Here is a 20,975-nt window from a genome sequence, read left to right as displayed (position 1 = left end):
CACCATTGATGTCTTCGAGGTAAACAAGTTGGATGAAGCCACAGCAGGGATGGAGAGCATGCCATTCTTAATGTGTGTGTACGGTGGCCGACCTGCACATGTGCACTTACACTCTGAGAAAAAGCGTTTTGTATTTGCATTGTTTTTTTTATGCAGCACTTTCAGTAAAGGCTGTGCATGTTTTCACAAGTTGGATAATATGTGTACAGCTTGTGTGTGTGTGTGTGTGTGTGTGTGTGTGTGTGTGTGAGCATGCTTTGCATATCCAAACAGGTGTTTTGAACCTAATGCTCGGGTTGGTGTTGGGTGGATGAATGATAAGAATGACATCATGGGAGAAAAGACTTGCACTACTCGGTACCAGTGGAGTGGAGGTCCCCCTCTACAGATCCTGAGACACTGAGTTGTGTTTGTGGGATGGAGTGTAGTGGGGGGGAGGAAGCGCTGGATGTAGTAGAGTTGGTTCAGACCCTGACTAAAACACCTTTACTCTGGTAGAACAGGGATAGAGTGTTGTATGTTGTTATTTTTTTCATAGAGGGCTACATAAATAACATTTCATATAATTCGGAAGAAAATAATAATACATGGAAATAAAATGTGCAACGATGCGATGTAGAGGAGGAGATGTACACTATGAGGAGGAATAGGTGAATGGAGGACGTACAGGAGACCCTCATAACGAGATGAAGTGGTAATGTGAAGAGAAGGAATGCTAACTCAATAAAGATAGTTACACCACGTGATGTCTTCTCATGTTCCTGATGGAGCCTGTGTGAGCGTGACTTCACTCCAATATATCATCAGGCTGCTATAATGCACTGAAAGAAAGGGGGGTTCAATTACATTTAAGAGAGATTATATTTAACCCCTTCTGATCAAATTTGATTGATGGTGACCTCAAAGCCTCAAGCAGCAGCCGCGTGGGGTTATGTCTTTCTTTTCACCATGTGGTCACAGGGGAGACTTTGTTGAATCTGGTGTCTTTAAAGGATCTCCAAACAGCCATTATACTAGAAAGAGCATTGCATAAAGCGACAGGTGAAACACGAGTTGTCACTACAAACACAAAACGAAGTTCAATCATCACCAGGATTGGGTAGCAATGGATTACATGTAATGGGATAACGTAGTCAGGATACAAAAAAAGGTAACTGTGTTCCCTAACAATAACTAAGACATAATCAGATTGTTGTTACAGAAAGCACACATAGTGTTACAACAGTTCGACCTCCATCTTTTGCTGAACCTAAAACATATCACTTTTCCAAATGCCAGAACACTCTTCTGATGGGAGCCAGAGCAAATGTCATTTGTATGAGTTGTTACCTTGTACCAACTAGTACAATAAGGTATGGACTAAGGCTGAACGATTAATCGATTTTATATCGAAATCGCGATTTGAAATGATGCAATTATCAAATCGCAAAGCCTGCGATTTAAAAAAACAAACATGTACCAGTCATTGTTAACCAATCAGAAGTGGCCCATGATAGAAGGTGATAGACAGATTGATCCAATCACCTGCCAAGTATTTTTGAAATACTTTTCCAAATGGCTTCCAATGGAGCTTTCCTAGATGGTTTGGTGAAACAAAGCATCTGAGTCAGGTTAGTAATGCTCCATCACATGTTTCTATTACAGGGTGAATCTTAAACTGAAGCTTGACTTTAAAGCAACCCAACGGAAGTTTCATGTAAGTTTAGTTCTTTCACTCGTAGCTCGGGCTGCGGGGGTGCTAGAGACGGGAGCACGTTGATACGACCTTGCTAGCCGGAGATATGGCCGCATTTTACAATAAACTTCCGTTGGGTCGCTTAAAAACAAATATCGCAAATCGAATCGCAATATCTGTCAGAAAGATCGCAATTAGATTATTTCCCCAAATCGTGCAGCCCTAGTATGGACTAAGGCTCATGGTAAAGTATACTTACAAAACAAATTTTTTTAAAAGTCGTCTTGATGTAGCACCTTGGACACGTCACTACAACACTGTCAGATTTACTGTGAACACGTATGTTTATCTACTGTTTACAACTGTGCTGAGCAGTTACCATTTACCATGTGTACATGTGTCATTTAATTCTACGCACAGTAGGATGACATGTTGTCTGTTTCCACTGGGGATATTAAATGGTGGTGTCATTAAACCTGGGAATTTCTGAGAACAAGATAAAACACGAGCACACAACTTTTGAACCCATTTAACAATTAAAGTATAAATAATATCTGGTAATATGGTATATCATAGTCAGCTGGATATTTTAATTTCTTTCACCAACCTCCAGGCAGCTACAGATTATTTCATAAATAAATGAACACGATATAATGTATTTGATGTTGTATACATTGGCACATTTCTATGTGTTATTGCATTGATGTATTTCAAATCAATCCACACTTTACCTGAATGAAGGGCGAATAGTGAAACAATTATTTTATTATAAGCAAAGAAACAAAACATCTGAAAAGTTTTGTTGCAACATCACTTCTTGAGAATGAAGAAATAGCAATATGTCTCTGTATGTGTGCATAGCCGCGGGAAGTAGGGGTCTGGAGAATCAGATTGACCGGTCGTCAAGGGCCACCGTGTTCCTGCAGCAAGGCTATCCCCCCCCCCCCCCATTAACAGTTCACTAGCACCATGGCCGCCCCTCCCTACACGCAGATCACGCAGACTGCGTGGGGCCTCAACTAAGCCGTAAATGCGGCGCAATTAGTGTAGGCACGGCACAGTTTCGCCGTTGACAATTCACGAGCACCCTCTAAGTAAAATGACTTCCCGCGGCTATGGATGTGTGAATAAAATAACACTAGCATTACTCAGGGATCATCCCAGGCCCGCAGCCTGTGACAGACTGCTGGTGTGTCCTCAGGTTGCAGATCCAGGCGAACCTCTTCCCACACAGCTGGCAGCTGAAGGGTTTCTCCCCGGTGTGAACTCTCTGGTGCTTCTTCAGGTTCCCGGCCTCGGAGAAGAGTTTCCCGCAGGTGTCGCAGCGGTACGGTTTCTCCCCTGTGTGGACTCTCTCGTGGGCCTCCAGATTGGATAGGCCGGTGAACGACTTCCCGCAGGCTCTGCATACGTAGCCCTTCTTGCGGTGGTCACTGGGCACCATACCAGGAGCCTGGCTTATATCGTGGTGAGCCAGGAGGCTGACTCCATGCTCTGCAGCACCGGGGACCTCGCTTCTGCCCAACAACGTCCTGATGTATGGAGCCATTGTGGAGCTCATAGTCCTACTGGTGGAGCTGATACAGGAGATCTTTGTGTTCTCCCCACAGTGAGTGTTACTGACAGCAGCTGAGGTCTGTGCAGAGGGCAGGCTGTGCTGCTGCTGAGGGGCCCTGCTGCTGTCACCATGCTGCTGCAGCTCACACTGGGTTCCTCTTATCAGGACCGCTTTCCTGCTCCACGGAGGCTGGGACAACGGAGTCTTCATCCTCAGGGGTGTGGATGAAGAAGTCTCTGCTGACGGGCCTGGGAGCAGAAACAACAAGGAGTCAGACACATTCATTTGCTATTTTCATCTAAATTACTGAAACATGACAAAAGATGTCTCTGTGCACAGGATCTACTTCCTCAGTGAAGAATATGGTTATGGTTTTGTCCATGTGAAAATGTGTAAAATAGGAATCCTCATGGCAACCAAGTATTCACCTAGTGCGTCTCACAGAACACATACAGTCCACTATGATTTCCTCAAATGTATACATCCATAAATATTTCAATGGATGTATGTGATTCACAGCAGAAAATGCCATTTCTTCTTTTTGCCACATGCAAAGTGACCCAGGGTTGAAGGAATTCTTTGTAGTGGCCAAACAATGGTACTACAATTTCTGGGTCATGTGACGTCAATGGGTCCAAAAATACCTTTTCCCATTGACCAGAACAAACACTTGAATAGCCCCTATTTAAATCATTATGTCCTACAATGTGTGAAGTACATGAAAAGCTGTATCCAGAGTTATTTTTCCTCTTCATTCATTTGACTGAACTGAGAGCAGACAGGATGAAGCAGATTGGAGGCAGGGCTAAAGGAAAAACGGGATGTGTGGGAGAGTATCCCTCTGGAGGGAACAGGCCAATAGCCTCAGACCATTTACATGCACAAAAACCTCTATAAAAACTCTAAGAAAGGGACAATTCTGAAAAGCATGATAGGGTCTCTTTCACATTACAGCATGTAAACATGTTCTAGTTTAAAAATTGAAAAAACAAATAAACCTGAAAAGTTGTCTGTAAAGATTAAAGCAGTCTCACCATGTGACACAGACGGCTGGATGTGATTGGAGGAGGAACTCTGCCACACACCCATACTCGCTGCTGAGGGGGCGGAGCCTGGTGCTGCCACAGGTGGAGGCTGTGTTTCACTCTCTACTATGATAACTGCATCCTGGTCACACTCTGCTGAGTCATCAGCAGGGAGAGGAAATGAAGGGCCCCTGCTGGCTGAGTCACTGTCGGGGGCCCAGCGGGTGAAGAAGGTCTCCAGCTCAAACAGAGAGTACTCAGAGCTGAGGGGGGTGCTGGTGCTGGACCTCTGCTGTTGTTGTGCTCTGGAGGTAGCTGCTGAGATGGTGTCTGGTACCCTCAGCTGGACCGCCGCCACACTGCAGGGGTCCACCGATGACTGAGGGGCTGCAGACTGGGGAGGAGGGAGAGAGGTGTGTTAGGACTTACATCGTACTAAGGTACAGGACTGGATGGAGATCCAAACACTTAGTTGGACATTTTAGGAAATATGCTTCTTTACTTTCCTGTTGAAATTTAGAAGAGAAAACAGATACAAAAACCACTGTCTGTGCATTAAGTATGGTGCTGGAGGTTCAAATAACTACCGGGATGGTTTTCTACAAGAAGAAACTGGAAGAGCTACTCAAAATAAGGTGTTGGAGGTTCCTCTATATCCTAGTAATCCAGGGAGAAACTGTCAGGGGACCCAAATACACAAGTGGAGAGACCATAGCCTTAATGTAGCATTACCGTGGCTATTCAGCTGTTTAGATTAAAAGAGTAGTCTCAGAGGGGTGACATATTGTTGAGGTGCAGTAGTGTTACTAGGTCTGGACAACATGAGGCGATTAGCTTAGCATAAAAGCTGGATGCAGGGGGGAGCATCGAGCCTCTTTTACAAAACAAAGACTAATACTGATACTTGTATTAATTCAGTTCTTCACCCTCTTACTATTTCAATTTCAGTTTGGAAAAACCCACATGAACACATGCACAAACAGGACCTGTACCCATGCATTACAAAGAGGTGTCAGAGCGTGGGGGGGGGCCATGCTCAAGCCCCAACAGTGTGTATTTGGACCAATCGTACTTGACGCGGCGACCCTTCTGTTCCCAAGCCAAGTCCCTACAGACTGAGCTACTGTCCCCCCCCACAACAAATATACCTACAAAAACTTGCAGATTAAACTAAAGAGCAAGTATTTTTGTTTAATGGCAACACACAGTATGAAGTGTTAAAATGACAAGTTGTGTTGTTGGCAGTTTCATGCTAAACTTAAGTCTTCCGAGGTATATAATATAGAGATAAGCAACTGGATTTATTTGATCATACTCTATTGCGTTTTATTTGTGTGTAGCGTGAAATGATTTTGTATTCACTATGTATTGCATAATGACAAATCAATTGAATTTGTAATTATAAAATGCTGCTTTAGATGTGTGTGACAGAATCCGACTAGCTGAACTAAGTCTAACCCCCCCTTCAACTCTTGGGCTCATCACTGGTCACTTTAGGGTTATATATAAATAATATACTGTTTTGGAAAACTGTTAACTCTGTTATTGTTGTAGCATGTGCTTTAGACATTTGATCTAATCCAACTTTACATGGAGGCAAATATAGTTTTACATATGGATAATAAGAATATTATAATATTGTGTCACAATTTTGTAATGTATGATTAAAAAAAAACAAAATACGCATCTTGAGTTTTTCTTAAGTTTTAATGATTTACATTGCAAATGGTCAACATTAGGCAGCATTGAACATAATTGTGACACAATAAAAAGTGAGTGTTACATTTACGGCCCGTCCACACAGCGGCGTGCGTTGAAGCTTGCACCATTTTTTGGAATATGAGGAAATGACCTGCGGTGTGTCTCTCCCAGCATACACGCGGTTTGATTGGCTGCATGAACGGGATTTGATTGGCTGACGCTTCCACCGAAGCTTCAAAAGTTGAACATTGCTCAACTTTTGCAGCCTGACGCCAGCAAAGCTCCGCTCTGCTTCCCACAATGCAGTTCGGTGAAAAGTGAGGCAAAGTGACGTCACCCCATTCAAAGTGAATGGGCAGAAGCGTTGGAAGATTTTTTTAACTCTGCTGTGTGGACGTACCGTTACAGTACATGTTTATGCTAAGATGGCTTCGGTTTACATCAAAATCACATTTTACACATAAAAAAATATGTTCATTTTTGTAGATAAAGAGAGCTGCTGTATTATTAGGAAAAACTGAAGGCATTTAAAAAATAATTACATGATCAAATATAAATATAAAAATTAATAATTATAATATAACAATGAAAATGCACACAGGATAACTGACTGAATTAAAAACACACACACACACACACACACACACACACACACACACACACACACACACACACACACACACACACACACACACACACACACACACACACACACACACACACACACACACACACACACACACACACACACACACACACACACACACACACACCCAAAAAAATCAAACCTATTGTCTGTAAATTCTGAAATGATAGACCACGTTGTTAATGCGCCAGAAAAGTAGTGTCTTTATTTCTAATTTCCCATGTTTATAAAATAACTCACTATCATAAAAATATACAGGGTGATTTTCCCCCACCTTACTGCTCTGAGATATCTTTCAAATACCGTTTTAACCTCTAGTTACTGTCAATCGCTTTTACGTTGGCGGGGTTTTTTGTATTGCTGTTGAGCATATCAATACAACCGTAACTGTTTTACATTAAAAGCCTTCTTACAGCTGCCCAAGCACTGAAGTCAATGAAGTGTGTTTGCTGCACCGCCTGATAGGTGTGAATGGTGCTGCGGAAATAAATACTATGCTAACATTTACACGTGAGCCATTAAAGTAGACTACCGACAATTTCACTCGTCCATCGTTTTTTCAATGAATCCGTCTAAAAGGGACATCAAATACATACTGCATGTAGTGTTATTTGTCAATAGTTCTGAAGTTGAAACGATGTTTGTTTTTTACTTGTTATTTAGGGGATTTGGAGACACAAAAGCACAGCGTGTTTAGTTTCATCACTGAGATGTCCCTGACTGCGTGCCTACGTCTGTGGGTGGTGTCTCTTTTGGTGTTTTTTCAGGTTGCTGGGGTCCGAGAACCTCTCGGGGCAGAGGGGGCACTGGTACGGTCTCTCCCCAGTGTGGATGTTCCGGTGGATCTTCAGGTTCCAGAACTGGGAGAACTTTTTGCCGCAGACGGTGCAGCCGTACGGTCTCTCTCCTGTGTGAGTCCTGAGGTGGGACTCTAAATTTGCCGGGGAGCTGAACCCTTTACCGCAGAACCTACAGATGCACAGCCTCTTCCTCTGGGATTTCTGCTGCATCTCAGCACTTAAACTGCCCTGACCCCGGCTTTGCCCTGGACCCAGGAAGTGCTGGGGCTCCTGGATCTGACCTGACACGTGACTGGGGCCGGGATCCTCCGACAGATCGATAACAGGGGACTGCTGGTGAAAGGAACCAGAGGTGTGGAAGCTGCTAGAGCTTTCAAGAGCCAACCCCCTTCCTTCTGAATGCTCAGCATCCATTGTGCTGGGCGGGAATGAGAGGGGGGCGCAGTGAGAAGATGGCCCCGGGAGGCTGTCGTCATGACAATAACTACCCCCCCCATTATTCCACAGCGAAGAATGCCCATAGCTGACCTCTGAGAAGCCCGGCCCTGACTCCTGCAGGTCGGACAGCTGATTGGTGGTTTGTGTGATGTCATCAAACGGCTGAACAGCTCTGTAGTCGTCGGTGCTCGACTCCACCAACCCTGCAGACACACAGAGAAATTCTCTGTCAGACACACTGGATGTACTGGAAACCATTATATTTAGAAATGCAGGCTTTTCATAAAACTGCATACAACTGGAAGGACAGCTGCTGCTAAAGAACAATTAAAAAAAGTGCAGAGAAAAACAGTTTGTTAATGTTTTGATCTGTTACCAGGAAATGGGAAAGATGCATTTGGCCCAGGTACATCCTTTAGTGTGAGGGCATGAACAAACATGATTCATTGTAATTAGGGCTGTCAGTCGATTAAAATATTTAATCGCGATTAATCGCATGATTGTCCATAGTTAATCGCGATTAATCGCAAATTAATCGCACATTTTTTATCTGTTCTAAATGTACCTTAGAGGGATATCTTTCAAGTTTTTAATACTCTTATCAACATATGAGTGGACAAATATGCTTTATATGTTTGTTTATTATCATTTGAACAATGACAAATATTCTCATGAATATTAAACACAACAACCTCTGAACATTACAAATATTCGCCTCAATTCAACCTGGAACCTCTCTCATACAATAATACTGTGTGTGTGTGTGTGTGTGTGTGTGTGTGTGTGTGTGTGTGTGTGTGTGTGTGTGTGTGTGTGTGTGTGTGTGTGTGTGTGTGTGTGTGTGTGTGTGTGGAGACACTGTGATGGATCGTTGGAGCTATGTGCAGCTCAAGGCATATATACTCGAACAGGTGCTGCCTGGACGCTGCAATCATGTTGCGCGTACTATCCGTGCTGAGTGTGCTGACTTCTCGTACAATGTCCCACTGTCTGGCTACCTGCATAAAGTCAAGTGCTCGGCGCAGTTGTCGGCGAAATGTCATTGAAACAGCTCCTTATATCCGTTAGCGCAGCTAGCTAGCACCAGATGCTAACAACAACACGTAAGGTGTGCCTCGCTCGCGCGAGTCGCGCCACACATACACACTCCCTCCCGGTCCTCCCGATGGCCAGTCCGGGCCTGCCGGTGAGCGTGGAAGTGGGCACAAGCGGGCGGCAGGAGCGGGGCTGTCAGCATCAGCTTGTCGATGGTATTTTACACTCGATGCGCTCTGAAACTACGGCGGCCAAGGACAAAAAATACACATGCGTTAATCGCGTTAAAATAATTAGTGGCGTTAATTTTTTTTTGCGTTAACGCGTTATTAATGCGTTAACTTGACAGCCCTAATTGTAATATTATAAGTAATATGCACATGTCAGTTCCAGTTGCTTTTCCAATGTTTAATTGGCTTTTAAGCCGCCTTTAGCTTAGCGGTGGTGACGTGAAGTCATGTGACCGTGATGTAGTTGGATTTTAGCCTTACGTTGGCTATTTCATTTTGGTGATTGCAGTTACGCTTCAAAAGTCATACAGTGGTATTCATATGTGGAGATTATCATGCTGAACAAACGGGTAAGTATAACAAATGTTTGTTTGCAATAGATATTTTCGATAATATTCCAAAATCCAATGTAAAAATCCCATTGCTTTCTTGTCAAGGGAGCCCTTGAAATGCTAACTTCCGCGTTGGGCTACAAAAATACGTCATCGCTGCCCCACTCTTTACCGGCGTATATACTTTGTATTGTAAGGTTGGTTGGTGACCTCATAGTGTGGTAACTTCTTCAATTGAAAGGTGGGGGTGCACACTCACCCTCCTGTATGCTGAGGCCCGTCTGGCTCCCTGGCTCCCCCTCTTCTACCTTCACCAGCACCACATCTGGCTCCACCTCCTCCTGCACACACAGAGAGGAACTATCAGATGTTTCTGCACCGTAGACACACAGCACCATAGCACATGATACAGAAATATGAGCGGTGTAATAATTCTCAGTGGATTTGTCAGCAGCAATATAATTGCAAACATTCTGCAAACCCAATACAGGTATTTGAAGACCATTTCAACAGTGACCTAGAATTTCTCAAATGTATATTTACATAAACAGTACTACTGGGGTCCTCAAATCTACATTTAAATCAATCAGTTATTCAAATTAACCGTACTATAGTGTTAACCTTTTATACATTCCAGTTGAATTAATTTAAATTAATGTATTAACATGTATTCTAATTAAGTCTAAAATATATTTTATGATGGATGGATAGATTTTTTTTCTCATTTAAACACTTCCTGATTCAAAACGAAATCAGTGCTAATGCGGGCATTGTGGCAAATTATTGCTTAATTTAGTTTTTGAACTTTTGGTATTCACAATCTGATGATAATCTTGATCTGTACACAAATCAATATCCCCCCCCCTCCTACAATAACAACCTACTTCATGCATATCCATTCAATATTGCTCCCTTTGCACTATTTGTCATTTCAACTTTTTGTGTGTGTGTGTGTGTGTGTGTGTGCACGCGCGCCCATTGAGAGCAATTTAAAGCCAGCGTTCAGGAATCAGGAACAGGAATCTAAACTCATCTGAGATTCAAAGTCATAAAAAAAAGACCATGTAAAAAAAAAGTCTGAACAGTGGTTTAAGAAACATATTTTATTCCATAAATTACATGTTTTATAAAATGGGAAATATTTCAACTTTAAAATACATGAAATCAGTTATATTTGTAATGACAAAGCTTTGATCATTTACTGGGAGTATATGGATACCATGTTTAGGGATGGGTATCGTTTGAAATGTATCGATTCCGATTCCGCTTATCAATTCCCCGTTTCGATTCCAAAATTGTAAAAGAAAGAGGTCAAACGTTTAGATAACAAAAATATCTTTATTCTTTTAAGCTTTAACTGACATTTTTACAAATAAAAAATATACATGCAATAAAAATGTATTGCACAATAGCTGTGCTTTATTTTAACTGAGCTATGCCTGTGGCAAGCTATTAACAGGCATTACACTGTGCCTTGTCTTTTTCTGTTTTAGTGTAGTGGAGCCTCACTTTAGAGCGTTTACCGCGATCCATCTTTGGTGTTATGAAGTGACTGAGCTTGTGAACCGTCTACGGGAGGGCGGGGGGAGCCTCGCTGCGGGGCAACTGTGGACCTCTGTTGCCTGTCAGCGCAACTTACATGATGCCGTTTAAAAAAATTAAGGGCGGTGCCGGCCGTCAGCGTACCGAGCCGGCCGTCAACAGCCCGCTGACGACCGGCCGTTCTGTGATTCTCCAGAACACACAGATGGCCAGTCCGCCCTTACCCTGTATTCCACCGGGTCACAGCAGCGCAGATGGACCCCGTGGAATACAGGGTCTACCGCGTTTAGGAACCGTTAAGCAGAACCGAAATTGTGTATTTTGTATGGGTACCCGGCATTTTCTTATCGGTTCTCATCTGGAACAGAGTTTCGGTTCCCAACCCTAACCATGTTCCTCTGCAGTGAGTGAATACTGGCTTAGACTGAATTCCAACACAGGTACCCATTTATTTGATTCCCACTATATAACCAAAGGAAACACGTGTCACACAGATAACTGGAAAAGCCTCATTTTAAAATCTCCTGTAAACAATGGAATTGAAAACATTATTTTCCACCATGTTCAGTCAGTGCACCCCCACCTACTACTGTGTAATGCTTTTCCTATTTTATTTTTTATTTTTTATTTAGTGGTCGCACAAATTGTGAATAGGACCTTTTTCCATTTTTGGTAGCACCTTGAGGTTCAATCTTTCCATATACAGTCCCCCCAGTCCCAATAGGGTTAGGGAACCACAATGCAGTTCGGCAAAGCTTGACGTCACCTGATTCAAAGTGAATGGGAAGCATCTCCGTTGAAGCTCTCGACGGAACCGTGTGGACGTTACGTTAGACTCCTTTGTTTACTTTTTGTTTCAGAACACTCATGCTTTTATTGGCTGGAGCTCAAACACATCACACGTGATAGGCGAAGGGGCAGGACATCTTCCAGCAGTGAGCCAATAATAACAGAGCCGGCCAGCTAACCAATCAGAGCAGATTGGGCTCTGGTTTCAGACAGAGGGTGAAAAGAGGTGCTGCAGCACAGGCAGTATGAGAAAAATAAAGAGCTTTTTGAACATTAAAGCATGGAGACATGTCCCAGTAGAGACACTACATACTGATATACACCTGAACATCAGCAGGAGAGGACTCTTTAAAGTAGAGACACTACATACTGATATACACCTGAACATCAGCAGGAGAGGACTCTTTAAAGTAGAGACACTACATACTGATATACACCTGAACATCAGCAGGAGAGGACTCTTTAAAGTAGAGACACTACATACTGATATACACCTGAACATCAGCAGGAGAGGACTCTTTAAAGTAGAGACACTACATACTGATATACACCTGAACATCAGCAGGAGAGGACTCTTTAAAGTAGAGACACTACATACTGATATACACCTGAACATCAGCAGGAGAGGACTCTTTAAAGTAGAGACACTACATACTGATATACACCTGAACATCAGCAGGAGAGGACTCTTTAAAGTAGAGACACTACACACTGATATACACCTGAACATCAGCAGGAGAGGACTCTTTAAAGTAGAGACACTACATACTGATATACACCTGAACATCAGCAGGAGAGGACTCTTTAAAGTAGAGACACTACACACTGATATACACCTGAACATCAGCAGGAGAGGACTCTTTAAAGTAGAGACACTACACACTGATATACACCTGAACATCAGCAGGAGAGGACTCTTTAAAGTAGAGACACTACATACTGATATACACCTGAACATCAGCAGGAGAGGACTCTTTAAAGTAGAGACACTACATACTGATATACACCTGAACATCAGCAGGAGAGGACTCTTTAAAGTAGAGACACTACACACTGATATACACCTGAACATCAGCAGGAGAGGACTCTTTAAAGTAGAGACACTACACACTGATATACACCTGAACATCAGCAGGAGAGGACTCTTTAAAGTAGAGACACTACATACTGATATACACCTGAACATCAGCAGGAGAGGACTCTTTAAAGTAGAGACACTACATACTGATATACACCTGAACATCAGCAGGAGAGGACTCTTTAAAGTAGAGACACTACATACTGATATACACCTGAACATCAGCAGGAGAGGACTCTTTAAAGTAGAGACACTACATACTGATATACACCTGAACATCAGCAGGAGAGGACTCTTTAAAGTAGAGACACTACATACTGATATACACCTGAACATCAGCAGGAGAGGACTCTTTAAAGTAGAGACACTACATACTGATATACACCTGAACATCAGCAGGAGAGGACTCTTTAAAGTAGAGACACTACATACTGATATACACCTGAACATCAGCAGGAGAGGACTCTTTAAAGTAGAGACACTACATACTGATATACACCTGAACATCAGCATAACAGGGCCCCTTTAACTCAACATAGATTTAAAGAAATGGCAACCTTGAACAATCATGTACACTCTAAAGTACAATTGACTATGAGCCGACATTTGTCCGTTTGGTTGCAGATGAAAGGATTCCGAGTGTCGCTTTTTAGATGCTGTCACACAAGAGAATCCTGCCTACACTGAGGTAGGTCATCTCCTGGACCTCTGTAAGTCTATGAGAAAAAGTATCTTTACAGCAATGTGGTGATATTCTTAAGGTAATCATATCCCATATGCTAATCCTAACCTAAACAGAACTCATTTTACAACAAATGTCAAAGCCTGATCTTATTAATCTGAGCCAAAGAGCTCCATGTTTGTCCCAAAACTATTTCACACTGATGCACTGTGGGAAGCAGGTTGGAGTCCAGCACAGAGCGTGTTACTGAGAGAGCTGTGGAAGACTATGTGGCAACCCCGTCGATTCAGCATTTCTACATAACTCATGTACGTGTGTTACCTTTCTGTGTGTGTGTAATGTGTTTACATTACAGAAAAAATAACAATGTAATAGTTATTAAACTACTACATTGTTATTTTTTTCCCAGAGAGTATTTTAATAAAGTGCTTAGCAAATTAGTAAACTTTATTAGTAATTAGTAAGGTGTTTTTACATCAATCAGAGTATTGAGAAACCCATTAACAAAATGTTGCTTTGTGTCTGAATATGAAATGTGTTTATACCAAAAGCCTTCTGCTTTAAGATACTTATGTGAAACTGGACCAAAGACTAGGCAGTCTCCACAGCAGCAGAAGGGATGCTAGTGTTTGCAGCAACATCATGTATGAATGGTAATACTACTTACTATACTTATACTGATAATACTTTAGGCTACAGATTAGTAAAAATGTGTCCTTAATGTTCTGTCGGAGACTTTCACAATTGTAAAGAGAACATTTTAAAAAGACAAAGTCGTCATAACCAAATTTAAATTCTAAAGTATAAAAGCTTGACCTCAGCATTTACTGTAATGCCTCTTGTTTCTCTCTTTGAAAACAATATCACATTAAAAAAAATGTTTCATGAAATGTTTCACATCAACATATCAGAGCAACTCAAGAGTGTTTTCTGGATGATAACATCTTTCAGTATCCTCCGGTTGGTTCACAGTCTAGGCCTGCTCCCAGCTCTCCTTCAGCAGAGATTTCAGGGTGGCTCTTCTGGTGTGTTTTCAGGTTCCTTATCCAGGCGAATCCCCTGCCACAGATCTCGCATCTGTACGGTTTCTCTCCGGTGTGAACTTTCTGGTGTTTCCTCAGGTTCCCGGCCTCGGAGAACATCTTCCCGCAGGTGGAGCAGCTGAACGGTCTCTCCCCGGTGTGCACCCGCTGGTGGATCTCCACCTTCTTGGGACGGTTAAAGGCCTTGCCGCAGTAGCTGCAGACAAACAGTCTCTCCTTGGTGGCGGGGCGTCGCTGCGCTGACCCGCCACCACTGATGGGCTGGGAGGGGGGGGCACCGGGGCCGTAACGCATCCAGCCGTTCATACTGGCAGAGGTTGATGGGTAATCAGCCGCTGCCATCGAGTACGAGCAAGACGCCTTCCTCCCTTCCACTTCGTCGAAAAACTCCTCCACCAACAGGTTCGCACCATTATCATTGTCACACAACACGTCAAAATGTGAGTCCCTGCTGGCGTCATCAACATACTGCTGTGGGGAGTCTCTGCCCTCAACACTGAGTTCACATGTAAGGGGAGGAGAGGAGTCACTGACCTCCACTCCTCGGCTGCTGCCGCCCGGGGGTCTCCTGCTGCTCTGGATCTGGGCCCGGGTCTGACTGGAAGTGGACTGAGTCTCCTGTCCTCCAGCTCCATCCTCCACCACGCCTTCAGAGACCGGGGGAACAAGACATGGAAAATAAACATTTAGTGCTTTACTCTCTTTAACTCCTGTTCTGAAGTCCTTACACTGGCTTCCTGTGTGTCAAAGAATAGATTTCAAAATACTGCTGCTGGTTTATAAAGCTTTGAATGGTTTAGGCCCAGAATACATTTCTGACCTCCTGCTAAATTATGAACCATCCAGATCTCTCAGGTCTTCTGGGACTGGTCAGCTTTCTGTCCCCAGAGTCAGAACTAAACATGGAGAAGTTCAGTTATTATGCTCCAAATATCTGGAACAAACTCCCAGAAACCTGCAGGTCCGCTGCAACTCTGACTACTTTTAAATCCAGGCTGAAGACTTTTCTTTTTGCTGCTGCTTTTAATTGAACAATTCATATCTTAAACTGCACTGTAACTTTTATCCATGTACTATTTATGTTTATCTTTGCTTTTTAATGTCTGTTTTTAAATGCCATATTTCTTAATGCTCTAAATGTTTTTCATTGTTTTAAAGCACTTTGAATTGCCTTGAGCGACATTTCGCCGACAACTTCGCAGAGCACTTGACTTTATGCAGGTAGCCAGACAGTGTACGAAAAGTCAGCACACTCAGTGCGCGCAACATGATTGCAGTGTCCAGGCGCGCGCGCGCGCGCACGCGCGCGCGCGCGCGCACGCGCAACATGATTGCAGTGTCCAGGCGCGCGCACACTGCAACATGATTGCAGTGTGCGCACGCGCACGCGCACGCGCGCGCGCACGCACGCGCGCGCACACTGCAACATGATTGCAGTGTGCGCACGCGCACGCGCGCGCGCACGCACGCGCGCGCACACTGCAACATGATTGCAGTGTGCGCACGCGCACGCGCACGCGCGCGCGCACACTGCAACATGATTGCAGTGTGCGCACGCGCACGCGCACACTGCAACATGATTGCAGTGTGCGCACGCGCACGCGCACGCGCGCGCACGCGCGCGCACACTGCAACATGATTGCAGTGTCCAGGCGCGCGCGTGCGCGCGCACGCGCACGCACACTGCAACATGATTGCAGTGTCCAGGCGCGCGCGTGCGCGCGCACACACTGCAACATGATTGCAGTGTCCAGGCGCGCGCGTGCGCGCGCACAGCAACATGATTGCAGTGTCCAGGCGCGCGCGCGTGCGCACAGCAACATGATTGCAGTGTCCAGGCGCGCGCGCGTGCGCACAGCAACATGATTGCAGTGTCCAGGCGCGCGCGCGCGCACAGCAACATGATTGCAGTGTCCAGGCGCGCGCGCGTGCGCACAGCAACATGATTGCAGTGTCCAGGCGCGCGCGCGTGCGCACAGCAACATGATTGCAGTGTCCAGGCGCGCGCGCGCGCGCGCACAGCAACATGATTGCAGTGTCCAGGCGCGCGCGCGCGCACAGCAACATGATTGCAGTGTCCAGGCGCGCGCGTGCGCGCGCACAGCAACATGATTGCAGTGTCCAGGCGCGCGCGCGTGCGCACAGCAACATGATTGCAGTGTCCAGGCGCGCGCACAGCAACATGATTGCAGTGTCCAGGCGCGCGCGCGTGCGCGCGCAGCAACATGATTGCAGTGTCCAGGGCGCGCGCGAGCCGTGCGCACAGCAAACATGATCTTGAGTGTCCAGGCGGCGCGTCGCGCGCAACAGCAACATGATTGCAGTGTGCAGGCGGCGCAGCGCCAAGCAACATGATTGCAGTGTCCAGGCGCGCGCGCGTCGCTACACAGCAACCATGATTGCAGTGTCCATGCGCGGCGCGCCGCGCACCCCGCAACATGATTGCAGTGGTCCAGAGCGCAGCTGCAGCGTGCGCACCACAGAACATGATTGCAGTGTCCAGGCGCGCGCGCGTGCGCACAGCAACATGATTGCAGTGTCCAGGCGCGCGCGCGCGCACAGCAACATGATTGCAGTGTGCAGGCGCGCGCGCGCGCACAGCAACATGATTGCAGTGTCCAGGCGCGCGCGCGCGCACACACACAGCAACATGATTGCAGTGTCCAGGCGCGCGCGCGCACACACAGCAACATGATTGCAGTGTCCAGGCGCGCGCGCGCACACACAGCAACATGATTGCAGTGTGCACGCACACGCACGCGCGCACACAGCAACATGATTGCAGTGTCCAGGCGCGCGCGCGCACGCACGCACGCACGCACAGCAACATGATTGCAGTGTCCAGGCGCGCGCGCGCACAGCAACATGATTGCAGTGTCCAGGCGCGCGCGCGCACAGCAACATGATTGCAGTGTCCAGGCGCGCGCGCGCACAGCAACATGATTGCAGTGTCCAGGCGCGCGCGCGCACACAGCAACATGATTGCAGTGTCCAGGCGCGCGCGCGCACACAGCAACATGATTGCAGTGTCCAGGCGCGCGCGCGCACACGCACAGCAACATGATTGCAGTGTCCAGGCGCACGCGCGCGCGCGCGCGCACGCACGCACAGCAACATGATTGCAGTGTCCAGGCGCGCGCGCGCGCGCGCGCACACACGCACGCACGCACGCACGCACGCGCGCGCGCACAGCAACATGATTGCAGTGTCCAGGCGCGCGCGCGCGCACAGCAACATGATTGCAGTGTCCAGGCGCGCGCGCGCGCACAGCAACATGATTGCAGTGTCCAGGCGCGCGCGCGCGCACACAGCAACATGATTGCAGTGTCCAGGCGCGCGCGCGCGCACGCACGCACGCGCACGCACAGCAACATGATTGCAGTGCACACACACACACACACACACACACACACACACACACACACACACACACACACACACACACACACACACACACACACACACACACACACACACCACACACACACACACACACACACACACACACACACACACACACACACACACACACACACACACACACACACACACACACACACACACACACACACACACACACACACACACCACACACACACACACACACACACACACACACACACACACACACACACACACACACACACACACACACACACACACACAATTATTGTATGAGAGAGGTTCCAGGTTGAATCGAATATTTGTAATGTTCAGAGGTTGTTGTGTTTAATATTCATGAGTATATTTGTCATTGTTCAAATGATAATAAACAAACATATAAAGCATATTTGTCCACTCATATGTTGATAAGAGTATTAAAAACTTGAAAAATATCCCTCTAAGGTACATTTAGAACAGATAAAAAATGTGCGATTAATCGCGATTAACTATGGACAATCATGCGATTAAATATTTTAATCGACTGACAGCCCTAATATATATATATTCTTTTTTCCCAAAATGGTTTCAGTTTCAAAGGCTGATAAAGAGCGTTATTATAACAGCATGGTACGTTGTGGTTCAGATCAAAAATAAAATAAAACTGTAATAATGAACCTTTGAAAAATAAATGAAATGTAGAGAGCGCATGAGTCACAGCGCACGGACGCAGCGGTATAAACAGCAGAAGCTCCGGTAACGGTACGTCCACACGGCAGCGTCGCGCGCTTCAACGGAGACGCCTCCCATTCACTTTGAATGGGGTGACGTCACGCTTTGCCGAACTGCATTGTGGTTCCGTCGCGTCGCTTTGCCTCCGTTGCTCGCTTCAAAGTTGAGAAAAGTTAAACTTTTCAAGCGTCGACGGAAGCGCCAGCCGATCAAATCATATGCCAGTACAAGCTTTAGCCAATCAAACTGCGTGCTTGTGTGTCCGGGGCGGGAGATTAATGTGATTGGTTGTTGGTCGCACGCCAGACATGCCCACCGGCAAGCTTCAACGCAACGCTGCCGTGGGGACGTACCGTAAGGATTCTTATGTGTGTGTGTGAACAAGCAGCGAGGACACACACGGAACATTTAATTCTAGTTTCTATTATTCATGTCTGAATATAACAACCCAATAAATACTACAGAGGAAACAGAAACACTGAAAATATAAGCGTCGGCCAAAATCCCTCCGCATTACGCATCATGAAATTGAAGCTTTATCGTTTTCTGAGGTCAGAATGATTATATATTATAGGTCTATATATGTTGATACAAAGATAGGCTACTACTTAACTGCAGCTGATTTCCTCCGAGTCTGAGAAAGTAACACACGTTCTGGGGATAATTAAGCTCCGTGTTTTGTTATGAAGCCGGCATTCAGGAAGCTGCGCTGTGATGGCGTGGGTATGGAGGAGACTTGTTGCCGTGGTAGTTTGCATGTCACCTTGTGGGACTCGTCCTTTACTCGCTCAGAAAGATCCACACTTTAGATTTCCTGCCCAAACTTAATGACCAGGCCCCGCTCTGAATGAAGTCTGAGGGGGTTTCCGGCTGACGCGTCAATGCACATGCAGTGCACGGAGCGAGCTTCTTTTTTTTTTATATTATCGACTAATGAAAAATGGCTCGATTAAGACTTAATTAGTCGACTAGTGATTAATCGACGTTTTAGCACTAGTTCCTACACATATGCTACTAGGTGTATAACTTAAAATAATTGTTATTATTTATGAACCAATTACTTATAAATAATCTTTCATAGCCAGCTATGGTAGATTTTTGTTATATATACATTTCCAAAGCACTCATTTAACTCAATTTTTCTTTTGAACCGAAATACTGTTTTTATTCACCGACTTCATTTTTAGTTATTTCCATTTTACAAAATCCTTATCCTAATTGACCATCTCTAAAACGTCCTGCTGGTGTTTCACTTGAAATTCTTTTAACTGCTCTATGATATCATCCCTGCAAGGTTTTAATTGTAAGACACCCCGAGCGCCAAAGGTGGTCTCAAATATAATCCTTTTTAGTGCGAATGCTGTTTCCATTCAAATATCAAAATATTCAGCCTTTTCAGCACATGATGGGAAACTTTCAACTTTTTCAAAATATGTTATACTTTTTGAAATATTCAGCTTTTTTAACTCTTTTTTTAACATGGAACTCAATGGGAGGAACCTTCAAATCCTCTTTTACCTACACCTTGCGCCAAATGCTACTCCTTCCACATACTTTCACCTAGACACCAACTTTAAAATGTCTAATCTAATCTATAAAACTTGTTTTTTATATCTTTTACACTTTTTGAGATATCTAACTTAGTTTGGAGCTTGGTAAAGAGGCCTTCTTCAGATTTTAACATTAGTGTGTATTTTAAACCTGCCATAATTCCCAAACCCTACACTCCTGGGACATCATTATATGCTTGAATTGTAGGAAAACCTCTCTAAAGGTTGAAAAATAAAAACATTTCAAGAATACATTTTTAAGAAAATGCCTTTTGAGGACATGAAGTGACAAAAACGTTCAACATGTCTCCATTAAAGCCCATTGTAAATTCTGTGTGTGTGTGTGTGTGTGTGTGTGTGTGTGTGTGTGTGTGTGTGTGCGTGTGTGCGTGTGTGCGTGCGTGTGTGTAGATGCGGCGGACAGACAGGTCTCAGTTGGTTTGGTGTCCTATGCTTACTTTTAATACTTGTAAATAAAACTTTTGGTCCGTAATTTCAATTGCCCATGTAGCGACCAGAAAGGGGGGGGGGGGCAGTCTCTGATTGTGTTACGTTATTATGAGAGTGCTCTCATACTTGTTTGATTCTGAAATTGTATATATAAATATGTGTGTATATGTCCGCTTCTGTAGCCTGTTATTGTCTCATTATACCGCACTGTGAATGAATTAAAAGTAAATATATAAGTGGTCATGAACACATCTGTCCATCAGACAGAGGGCTGCTGTGCCTCCTGTC

General features: G+C 44.9%; 1 protein-coding gene across 1 annotated transcript in view; it reads right to left on the bottom strand.

The window, feature by feature from the left end:
- Positions 1-2,411: 2,411 nt before the first annotated feature.
- si:ch211-89o9.6 (fez family zinc finger protein erm) overlaps positions 2,412-20,975 on the bottom strand; it is a 29,645-nt gene continuing 11,081 nt past the window's right edge. The window contains exons 4-8 of the mRNA XM_034130278.1: positions 15,109-15,221; positions 9,700-9,781; positions 7,934-8,046; positions 4,268-4,652; positions 2,412-3,481 (exon numbers count right to left, since the gene is read on the bottom strand). Of these exons, the coding sequence (XP_033986169.1) occupies positions 2,820-3,481; positions 4,268-4,652; positions 7,934-8,046; positions 9,700-9,781; positions 15,109-15,221 (1,355 nt within the window). The 3' untranslated portion in view covers positions 2,412-2,819. The remainder of the gene's footprint in view (positions 3,482-4,267; positions 4,653-7,933; positions 8,047-9,699; positions 9,782-15,108; positions 15,222-20,975) is intronic.

Source organism: Trematomus bernacchii, unplaced genomic scaffold (assembly GCF_902827165.1).
Source record: "Trematomus bernacchii unplaced genomic scaffold, fTreBer1.1, whole genome shotgun sequence".
Taxonomy (NCBI): Eukaryota; Metazoa; Chordata; class Actinopteri; order Perciformes; family Nototheniidae; genus Trematomus; species Trematomus bernacchii.
The sequence above is the reverse complement of the archived record's forward strand: the minus strand, read 5'-3'. Positions and strand labels throughout refer to the sequence as shown.